The sequence below is a fragment of the Mizuhopecten yessoensis genome, unplaced genomic scaffold, assembly GCF_002113885.1.
Source record: "Mizuhopecten yessoensis strain PY_sf001 unplaced genomic scaffold, ASM211388v2 scaffold716323, whole genome shotgun sequence".
Classification (NCBI taxonomy): domain Eukaryota; kingdom Metazoa; phylum Mollusca; class Bivalvia; order Pectinida; family Pectinidae; genus Mizuhopecten; species Mizuhopecten yessoensis.
The window spans coordinates 241,632-254,227 of record NW_018480059.1 but is presented as its reverse complement, the minus strand read 5'-3'; the positions used below and the strand labels follow the sequence as shown (position 1 = coordinate 254,227).

General features: G+C 35.0%; 1 protein-coding gene across 10 annotated transcripts in view; it reads right to left on the bottom strand.

The window, feature by feature from the left end:
• LOC110443044 (LIM and SH3 domain protein 1-like) overlaps positions 1-12,596 on the bottom strand; it is a 68,497-nt gene that overhangs the window by 32,777 nt on the left and 23,124 nt on the right. For all 10 annotated transcript variants that reach the window (XM_021487010.1, XM_021487001.1, XM_021487006.1 and 7 more), the window contains exons 2-3: positions 2,529-2,623; positions 468-552 (exon numbers count right to left, since the gene is read on the bottom strand). In XM_021487010.1, the coding sequence (XP_021342685.1) occupies positions 468-552; positions 2,529-2,623 (180 nt within the window). The remainder of the gene's footprint in view (positions 1-467; positions 553-2,528; positions 2,624-12,596) is intronic.

Here is a 12,596-nt window from a genome sequence, read left to right as displayed (position 1 = left end):
AGATATTCCATGACCTTTACGTGTTATCTTAATTTGAAAAATAAAAACTTCATTAAATTTTTGATATTTCATTGTTTTCAATAATAATATTTATAAATTATATTCCATCATATAAAATATGATTGCAGAACTAATTTTCTGAAAATAATATATAAATTTGAGCTTTTAAACCTGGCATAATTCATAAGCCTGCATTTAAAAACCTGACTTTCAACTTCGGTCCTCCATACACATCTCTTTGTAATTCAAACCTTTGTATTATATCTAGCTTCCTATTCTGAGGAAATGTTTGCATATTATGGTAGGGTTCCAAGGTTGGTTCCTGCAATAAAAACAGAAAATTCGTCGACTACAGATGACTTTGAGGCTAACTTGTACCCACGTAAAAGACGCTGATACATGTATTACTGACAGTCATCTAAATGTATACTTGCGTCACTGATGATATCACCTATGTGTATACTTACATTACTCTGGATTTTTGTGTTCTCCGCGATTCTTCTGCTCTCTGGAGTATCTGCCACAGCTGTGTGCGTTGTCTTGGGGTAATGCCTACGATGTTGGTAAAACAAAATTATAACAAACAACATATTACACCAAGTGTGTTATTTCTAAAACAACTCCCTGTTACCGTTCCTCTTGTGATGTTTTTTAGACTTCCCTTCAGGTGTCAAACCACCTTATCAGAGATATGTAAATGGCCTCGTACAGCACATGAACCATTATAGCAAATGACTCGAACAAGTAACAGCAAAGTTTATTTTATTTCGAAAGTTTTGAAAGAAATTGGTGAAAAACTGTGATAATCCCAGTATGAATGCCCCTGTATATCAAAATGAACAATCGTTTTGCAGATGTATTATACACTTCTTAATTATAGTGTGGGATACATCTTCTTAGGAAGGTAATGTAACAAACTTGTACACTAAACGTTGGGCACATTAACTGAACAATCCAACAATGGTTTTTGTTCGATTATCTTGCTTAAACAATATTCTTATACAGCTTTGATATTTCATATATATATATATATGACACTGCCTCCAGAGATTGCTAGATATCCTAGGCTGTTACACAAGAAATACCTACAGTTATGAGGAGTACAATCCCTCAGAAATGTTTAGAATTCTCTGGTACCTGCTGTCTCTCAGTATTACACATGACAGTCAGGGAGACTGATTATGTTTGTGACTTCCAGCCATCACTAAGGCGTACAACTGATCAGGATAGCGCTGTTCTGTAGCATACTTAGCATTGCTGGCTTTCGAGCATGTCACCATCACTGTACATGGAGTGGACTAAGTAAGTTACAAATATGAATTCTACATTTCACTAGGTCATTAACCATATTATAACTTGATCCTTAAATCCTTAATCACCTTGGCCATTCAAGTTCAAGACCTTCAGAAAAACCCAGACCTACAAGTCCCTCCCAACCTTAACCTTCAGGTCCACAACAGCTTAAGTGTTTATGTTCCTAGTATCTTACAGTCTCCTGGAGCTGTATCCTTCAAAGTGCTAAACATTGATAATCATCAAGTCTCTGATATAACCACACATGATAATGTCTGTAACACATGAATGCCCTTGATCCAAGGCATGTGTGTCAATGTTGGACAAATTTCAATAAAACAGTAATGTTGACCTTGGTCTTGAGCTTGGAACTCAGAAATACAAACTCATTAAAGACATTCTCACACAATACTTCTTGAAAAAAGTTTGATCAAGATGCCATTGACTTGGTTGACAAATTTCTATAAAAAGGAACATTGACATTAGCTTTGACCTTTGTTAAAACCTGAAATGTGGACTAATCAAGGTATACTTATGCCTGATCTTTGTATATAAAAATTTAAATATTTTTTTTGTTAAGAAATGAATTTGCTTCCACAATGACCCTGAATCAGGACAGGGTAGATATATGACCTCAGTAGAACAGTAGGGGCAGACAAATACCAATTGTGACATTCTGACAACAGCAAATGTTTGGTTTACTGATGGAGTGAAGACTGCTGACATGCTGGACCCAATGCACATGGCCCTCCAGAATCCCTGCATTGTGTAACAAGTGCCAGAATTATTGTTACCTGACCACACCTACACATGTATAGGCCCAGCAGATACATCACAACAGCTGTCATTGTGGTACAGCATGCTTTGAGTTCTGTATGTAAACAATCCAGACGTATTTCCATCACATACAGCTACCATAAATGTCTCTTTAACAATAACTATTAGCCTACCATAAATATCCATTTAAACAATTACGGCCAACCTAGTGTAGATTTAGATAATTTGTTTCCACAAAAGTTTAGCCGTAACTGCATGCGACCTCCCACAGAATTTCCAAACGGTGGTCATAACTCCCATTGGGGGATTCGGGGGTTAGCAGGTATGTTTATACTGGAGGTCAAGTATATGTGAAGCAAGACCTCTAGACATATACCTGAACTACAACAAGTACAGTATACATATATATACTCCACCTTAATCATTCAAGACAATTCTACCACTGTGATCATACTCACGCATTGCAGTATGGTAATTTGTTATATCCTTTGTAATTTTTCATGTTAAGTGACATCCCACACTCTTGACACCGGAAACATCCCTTGTGCCATACCTGTAAACATAGAATCAAATAGTTAGTCACCTTGTGTTACTTAACAAGTTGATATTTTTATGACCAGAAAAAGGTTTCAAATTGAATCTTTAATACATTTTCCATTTGATATTTCACTTATACCACCACATTTCAAGGTATCTTTCTTCCTGATTTCATAATATGATACTTCCTTTATATATATCTTCACTGAAAAATATCTTTCTTCAAATGTGCTGTTTTATGATATAATTACTTTTGGACAACAAAGTTAAATTATTAACTTATCATTCATTTTCACTAATTCTCAGAAGTTCTTATGAATATGTTGTTTGAAGCTGAGATTCCCAAAAACATATTCTTGAAAATTAGATGGCACACAGAAGTTTCTTCAAGTGTTTTTGGTATATTCTGCATTAAAACTATGTTCAATTCAGCTCTGTACAGGAACTATATCATCATCATTATCATCTGTCTAAAGATGACAATCGGGCTCAAATTATTGTTACCACACGTATTGGATAAATATATGCGATATTAAAGAAAGCCTAAGAAATTCCAAATACTCTACAAACAAGCATTGCTATAAATGTTCAAATTTAATTTTGAGGCCAACATGTAACTACTTTCATATGATACCTGTTGAGTATACATATCCTTCCATACTCAAAACCAGGAAAAGCATTGAAGAGACACATCCTTCCATCCTCAAAACTAGGAAAAGCATTGAAGAGACACATCCTTCCATCCTCAAAACTAGGAAAAGCATTGAAGAGACACATCCTTCCATACTCAAAACCAGGAAAAGCACTGAAAAGACACATCCTTCCATACTCAAAACTAGGAAAAGCATTAAACAGACACATCCTTCCATACTAAAAACCAGGAAAATCATTGAAGAGGCACATCCTTCCATACTCAAAACCAGGAAAAGCATTGAAGAGACACATCCTTCCATACTCAAAACTAGGAAAAGCATTGAAGAGACACATCCTTCCATACTCAAAACTAGGAAAAGCACTGAAGAGACACACATCCTTCCATACTCAAAACCAGGAAAATCATTGAAGAGGAACATCCTTCCATGCTCAAAACCAGGAAAAGCATTGAAGAGACACATCGTTCCATACTCAAAACCAGGAAAAGCATTGGAGAGACACATCCTTCCATACTCAAAACCAGGAAAATCATTGAAGAGGAACATCCTTCCATACTCAAAACCAGGAAAATCATTGAAGAGGAACATCCTTCCATGCTCAAAACCAGGAAAAGCATTGAAGAGACACATACTTCCATACTCAAAACCAGGAAAAGCACTGAAGAGACACGTCCTTCCATACTCAAAACTAGGAAAAGCATTGAAGAGACACATCCTTCCATACCCAAAACCAGGAAAAGCATTAAACAGACACATCCTTCTATACTCAAAACCAGGAAAATCATTGAAGAGGAACATCCTTCCATACTCAAAACCAGGAAAATCATTGAAGAGACACATCCTTCCATACTCAAAACCAGGAAAATCGTTAAAGAGACACATCCTTCCATACTCTTTGTATGCAATTTATGGAATGTAATTAAAATATTTGACTTTTTTCCTCGGATGAATACTGTTATTCAAAATTAAAAAAAAAATGTTCACATCTATATACAATGTGTAAATCCCAAGAATGTTATGGTTTTTTAAATCATTGTTTGGGTCATTAAAGTGTTTGACTAGGACCATTTCTATGATATAGTTTCAATTGAGTTGAACATTTTTTACAGCTGTGTGACCATACTTCATACCTACTCCTAGCCATAAACAAGTATATGATACATTTCTATCTGAACGTTTCAATCACTATGAACATAAATATAACTTATTATATGGTTTTAACATGACATAAATAACCTCCCTTTTTATTACTCTGATCCGACAATAAGGTTTTATTTTCATATCTAGACAGAAAAGTTCTTAATTATAATAGGATGAATTTGTGGTTTACAGATAGTTAGATCTACTGTAATTTAGTGAAATTGTTTGCTGCTGTTTGGATTTTGCATGTTCATTTCACTGCAAATAATAACTTCCACAAAGTAACCCTGTATACAGTATAACATAGTAACCCTGTATACAGTATAACAAAGCAACCCTGTATATAGTATAACAAAGCATCCCTGTATACAGTATAACAAAGTAACCCTGTATATAGTATAACAAAGTAACCTTGTATACAGTATAACAAAGCATCCCTGTATATAGTATAACAAAGTAACCCTGTTTACAGTATAAAAAAGTAACCCTGTATACAGTATAACAAAGTTACCCAGTATACAGTATAACAAAGTAACCCTGTATACATTATAACAAAGCATCCCTGTATACAGTATAACAAAGTAACCCTGTATATAGTATAACAAAGTAACCTTGTATACAGTATAACAAAGCAACCCTGTATACAGTATTACAAAGCAACCCTGTATACAGTATAACAAAGTAACCCTGCATACAGTATAACAAAGCATCCCTGTATACAGTATAACAAAGAATCCCTGTATACAGTATAACATAGTAACCCTGTATATAGTATAACAAAGTAACCCTGTTTACAGTATAAAAAAGTAACCCTGTATACAGTATAACAAAGTTACCCTTTATACAGTATAACAAAGTAACCCTGTATACATTATAACAAAGCATCCCTGTATACAGTATAACATAGTAACCCTGTATAGGGTATAACAAAGCAACCCTGTATACAGTATAACAAACCAATCCTGTATACAGTATAACAAAGCAATCCTGTACACAGGATAACAAAGTAACCCTGTATACAGTATAACATAGTAACCCTGTATAGGGTATAACAAAGCAACCCTGTATACAGTATAACATAGTAACCCTGCATACAGTATAACAAAGCATCCCTGTATACAGTATAACAAAGTAACCATGTATACAGTATAACAAAGCAATCCTGTATACAGTATAACAAAGTAACCCTGTATAAAGTATAACAAAGCAACCCTGTATACAGTATAACAAAGCAACCCAGTATACAGTATAACAAAGCAACCCTGTATACAGTATTACAAAGCAACCCTGTATACAGTATAACAAAGCATCCCCGTATACAGTATAACAAAGCAACCCTGTATATAGTATAACAAAGTAACCCTGTTTACAGTATAACATAACCCTGTATACAGTATAACAAAGCAACACTGTATACAGTATAACATAGTAACCCTGTATATAGTATAACAAAGTAACCTTGTATACAGTATAACAAAGCATCCCTGTATATAGTATAACAAAGTAACCCTGTTTACAGTATAAAAAAGTAACCCTGTATACAGTATAACAAAGTTACCCTGTATACAGAATAACAAAGTAACCCTGTATACAGTATAACAAAGCAACACTGTATACAGTATAACATAGTAACCCTGTATATAGTATAACAAAGTAACCCTGTTTACAGTATAACATAACCCTGTATACAGTATAACAAAGCAACCCTGTATACAGTATTACAAAGCAACCCTGTATACAGTATAACAAAGCATCCCCGTATACAGTATAACAAAGCAACCCTGTATATAGTATAACAAAGCATCCCTGTATACAGTATAACAAAGAATCCCTGTATACAGTATAACATAGTAACCCTGTATATAGTATAACAAAGTAACCTTGTATACAGTATAACAAAGCAACCCTGTATACAGTATAACAAAGTAACCCTGTATACAGTATAACAAAGCAACCCTGTATACAGTATAACAAACCAATCCTGTATACAGTATAACAAAGCAATCCTGTACACAGTATAACAAAGTAACCCTGTATACAGTATAACAAAGCAACCCTGTATACAGTATAACAAAGCAACCCTATAAACAGTATAACAAAGCAACCCTGTATACAGTATAACAAAGCAACCCTGTTACAGTATAACATAACCCTGTACACAGTTTAAAAGTAACCCTGTATACAGTATAACAAAGTTACCCTGTATACAGTATAACAAAGTAACCCTGTATACAGTATAACATAACCCTGTATACAGTATAACAATGTGCTGTATACAGTATAACATAACCCTGTATACAGTATAACAAAGTAACCCAGTATACAATATAACAAAGTACATGTACCAGTATCCTTATTGCCTGATCAGGTTGAAAATTTTGTTCCAAAAGGGCCAGAAGGCAAAAAAAGAAATATGGGAAAAAATAAAAAAGGTTACAGCAGGTGGCTCATAATTTGACCTTTAAACTTATACGTAATCACTTGAGATTATTAGAAAGGATTACTGGAAGACTTGTAAATATAGATAGTTGATATTTTATCGGGACCCATTCCAAAACTTTTTTTGAACAAGTGCTTTAAACATACAACAGATAAAATAAAAGCCTGCAATATTAATCTCATTCACATTCTTGTTATTGGCTATTTTTAGCACATTTACAAGTTGTAACACCGTAAAGTATTTTAGAGTGATTTACCAATTCTTGGTAATTTTAAGTATATATTATATCATAAAACAATTTGATATAGAGATTAAAAAAGCATGCCAGTTTTTGGTCTGTGGATATTTGTTGCAGACACTTGACCTTGTCTGACCTAATGATAAGCCTGCATCCTACCAGACTCTGCGAAGGTTTCAGAGGGTGGAAAGGTCAGATCAATATCTACAAATCAATACTCAAATGAACCTTGCTGCAGTATTCCCTGTATGTACAGCCAAGGTTTATGGGAGATGGATGAAGGGTATTGGGTGATGGTGGAGGGAATAAAGAAGATTAAGGTTAGCAAGGGCTAAGCTACACTTGTATCAAATAATTCTCAAAGCTGATCCAAAGAAATCTCTAGCAGCGAAATATTTCAAATCTTAAGAACCTCAAGACTCAAAATGTTCAAGAGATTCCATACAAGTGTGACCAGGCCATTGGGTAGGCATTTAAAGACAAAGGGGGAGTGGGTGGGATGGAGATAAGGGGAAGATATAGGAATGGGCACGGGGGAGGGAAAGGAGCTTACAGATGAAGGAATGGTTGGAAATGGAGCATTGGGACTAAGTTCAAAAACAATTTGTTACATGATCTAATTAAACTGTTTTAAGAAGAACCACGTTATTGTACAACATACATGGTAATGGGGCAAGTCATTGATTTTCTTAAATGAAATTAAATGATACTGTCATTATACTTGATTATACTTTTCTAGGTTAATTAGATTTCCCTGATTTATTAATGAACATCACTAATGAGGTAAAGTAGGACCTTGCCAGTCCTCTGAACTACTCAGCACCAGCCTTAACTTATAAAACTTGAGTCCTGAGCGCTGGTGATAATATTGACACATGTAACATATGGGAACGCATAACATGACTCTGGAAGATAGTTCGATTCCCCGCTATTTTTTGGTTCAATTCAATAAAGGGAAAGCATCAAAATGAAAACTGTGACATTAAAGAAAATGGCATGATACTGGTAGGAAAAGCATATGGTCTCTGCTGAGTTAAATTCATGTACTTCAATGATACCTTATCAAACATGTAACTTGTACTGTACAACACATGAGTAGGAAAACAGTGCCTCACCACCACAGGCCCATCAGAATGGACGTACACATCTAGAGTTATTGGTATCCAAGATAAAACAACTGCTAAAACACCAACTTCAGTACTCATAGTGATGGAGAATTACAACACAAACTTTATCTTGTATATTACCAAGTACATATCCTAGCACTACATCATCCAAGTGACTCTTCATATCGAGTGCTATGCTCTGCTATAAGTATGATGTATTACTTTATGCCATATATGCTCAATAGTGTCATATTAAGTTTTATGATAATGTGTTTGGTGGATACACGTTCAAGTTAAAAACTTAAACAGCATCAATCTCAATCAGCATCTTTTATTTCTGTTTATAATGGATTATCTCCCTTATTCATAGCTGATGGGCTTTTATATGTAAGTTATGTCATTCATTATAAACATCAAACTACAAGATTTTTCTTGCAGACACTGCGACCAACAGTTATTACATGACCGCTTCAGTCTCACAGTTCAAATGGCAGTGTCTGACCACCAGTCAGAAAGCACTCATAATGGCAAGAAGACCAGCTTTGCAGATATACATGTACATATCACATATGGGAGGACAATTTATGTTGACATTGTCATTAATTATATAAGGATTACAAAGACCTGATATTATCAACAATATCACCAGCATCATTTTCTCTGTAGGGATGTTATAATCAAAACCTTGGCAGAGAAACTCATTCTATCTTCTGCTCAATATAACAGTCCATGTACAATTCAACTTGCCCCGATGCCATTTGTAGATTTTATGTCAAGGCAAACTGTCAGCATCTGATATCAAATACAGGTACCTAAGGGCAATAAATTTAGTTTTCAAAATATGCCAGCTGGCTATAGCTACTGTGCTGAAAATATGAAATCATACACCCCTGACAACTCTGTTTTAATTTGATTACTAAAATACTATGTCCGCCCATCCTAGCCACAGGATTGTGGAGATCTAGATCTGTCAGTTCCTATATCATACACAAGCACATACACTCACCTCTAGAGCACTACATGCTACATGCATATTCTAGTATCACTTTCATTAGCTGCGAATCTTTTCAGAAATAGGAGCCTACCAATTATATTATTAAGTCCTTTGTCTATGGACGCTGGACTTCCTGTTTTCTGACACTAGCTGAAGTGTTAAAACCTAGTTGTAGTTGACTGATAATAGATCATGATGTGTGCCACTCTTCCTGCTTACATTTACAGTAATATATTAGAACATGTACAGTGTACATATCACTTTGGCATAAAAATTATTCCTGGATCAGATTAATGAAAATGGCATTCTTCAGAATGTTTTTGTTTTGGTGGGAAATATCTAGAGTCAGTTTTGATATTACCTCAAAATCTAGGTATTTTTGCCATAGGCATTTATTTATCAGCTAAAAGTTTATTGCAGTGTAACCAAAAAGGAGACGGAAAAAAACCCAGCCCTGGCAGCCATCATGTTATAAATAGGCTAGCATATATCAGGGGAAAAGAAAGTTTCGGTTTACCACATGATAGGTAAATATATAATATGATCAAAGACATTGATCCATCTATTCAAGATGTAAATTAATTGGTGATTCATGTGTGTTAGTTTTACTTCATTTCCTGTAAAACAATTTTTATTGCAAATATTCAGCAATGCATACCCAATGTCAAACAGTAATTAATCCATCTCCAACATCGATGATATCTAATGTAACGACAAATACAGGCAAATACACGGAGTACAAGTAACACATCAATATACTGGACTTGAGTGTGGAATTGGGATCAGATTCAGGTATAGTATCTTCCTAACATGTGTTCATCAATAATTCAGAGGGGCATGGTATAACATAAGATGAACACTATTACTGATTCTGTGGTAATTAATCACAGGACTCCTGTGGTCCAAATAATACAGAGGTATGCACAGTCAATAAATGCATGAAACTTTATGTCAAATATAATCATATCATAGCATAGTCTAGTATACACAGTAATAACTTCACATCCAGTTAACATTTCATTTTTATTGTGTTAAAGAAGCACACTTCAATGTGATAATGAAGGAAATATTATACATCTGCTGCCCCTTGTGATAGGGAAAAATGATTATTTGTTTCCCTGAAATTAATTAAATGTTTCATGAGGGGATATACTATCATAAGACATATCTTAGAGAGTTAAACACTATAAATATATCTACCTTATATCATAACTAGAGGGTTACACATTGATTATATTGGTAATCGTACTCTCATGTCTAAAGAGTACATATATGTATACATTGTTTATATCTTGTTATTCTTTTGACTCTTAGAGAGTATACATATATCATACCCGGTATCGTAGAAGTAAACACTATTAAGACTATATAATCAGAGAGTATAAACATTGTTTACAATTCTTGGCCTTGGAGAGTGTAAACTACCATGTCTTTAACAGCTATATAGAGCCAGAAAATACCCTGTAAAACAGCGATGTTCCTCACACACCAACAATACTGGAATACTGGAAGATACAGATGTTTATACATCTATTTTGACTTCTGGCTCTCTGCCATAACAACCAATGTATAAATATTAGATACAGGATACCTTACCAAACTTCTCAGAACTGATAAGTCTTACCATGGGTCTAATATAGCTTACCACCTAGTATCTACCTCCACCCAACATTAATACTCTGCCCTTCTGCTATACACTAACCCCCTCTGCTTTGGACATGAGTTCAGAGTACTTCAAAATTATATATGGAACAATAAATTTGAAATAGTAATCATTAAGTGTCCTCTTTCTGCAAATTACTGCTTCTCCTCTTCTTCTCTTCCAGTATCCTATCCCATCTCCTTTCAATTATTTAGTACAAGTACCCAGAATTGGGGGGAAATGACTAAATCCTAGGGGGATTGGGTGAATTTCAACAGCAAAAGGGCATCAAATACCCAATGTACTCTTACTGATCTTGTATCTATAATAGTGAATTACGATTTTTTAATCCCCGCCCCCCCCCCTCCTTTCCCCCATCCATTTTGAAATGTTCTTTATTACTCCCTCTAAAGTCTACTCCATTACCCTATCCCCAATGTCTCTTCTCTAGACCTCAAAATATTCCAAAGCACCAAACTTCTGACAGTAAGTCATTTAAGGTCAGAGGTCACCAGTCTGCCTACTCAACTCATTAAATGCTCCAAAAACACCTGGAGCCAATAAGTGAACTATTTTGGCAACAGTTTTATGGGGGAGGGGGTCTGTTGGAGGAAATTGCTTGTACCTGCCAGCTGTTATGTGTACAAGTTTAAACATTCAGAGATCAGTACTTAGACAATTATTGCAGACAGATTTTGTTATAAAGGACTTAAAGATTGATGATTGTATACTGTACATACCTTCAAAGTACCTTTGCCTTGTATTACTCTGTAAAACCTGACAGCTGGGGCATGAAAATATTTATGTTCATAGGCTTAAGCTCTTTAGAAGAAATAAAGGAGAATCAAAGATGCCAAATAAATACAGCAACATGAAGCATGCTGAAAACTGTAACAAAGGGTTGGCTGGTGTACAAGATTCACACTGACTCGAGGTTGAAATGTAGCAAGAACAATAAGGATTTCAGTACAGGGATATATGTACATAACTCAAGAATTAAATTTGCTTTTTGTTTACAATTTTGGGGATATGGGATGTTTTCATGAAGTTATTTTAGGCGCATCAAAATTGTATTTTCCCCTAGAGGTACAGCCTGATAAAAGCCAAGGTGTATTGCTCGTCAGTGTGTACCTGTATTAAGTGTGCTACCATAACCCATTCCACACACCATCAAGAAGGCGAGATGGAGCCAGCCAGATCACAACTTGTGATGCACCACATAGAACACATGTGAATCCATGAAAGTTGTAAGGAAGATGGTAAAATATATCAGGATTGGCAGACAGCTTGTTTATCTATAATACAGTGATACCTGAATGGTACATAGGCATGTATATTTGGACTCTATCTCAAAAGTTGGATGTATTTATTTCACCCAGACCATCATCATGTGATTCTATAGCTGCTGCAAAGACGTAAAAAGAACCTCAATTAACAATATATCCATCGATAAATTCCTAAGACATCAATGATGCTGTGGATCAAGATCTGTCCGAAATATTGCACTGATGTCAATACATGTACACAGTACCCTGATAATTATTCACCTATTAGAATTTTTAATGTTTGAAATTGGTATAGATAGCAATAAATATAAATTCAATAAGCTTTTCTGTAATCCTGTTCATTGTTACCTTGACCCAGGTATAAACAACACCTGTTGACAGGTGGAGGAGACCCTCCCCCATGTTTACACTCCAAGACATTATAATTACTAAACAGTTCCATGTGACATTACGTGAAGGTGGGCCACCTTCTCCTCCACAGTGATCACCA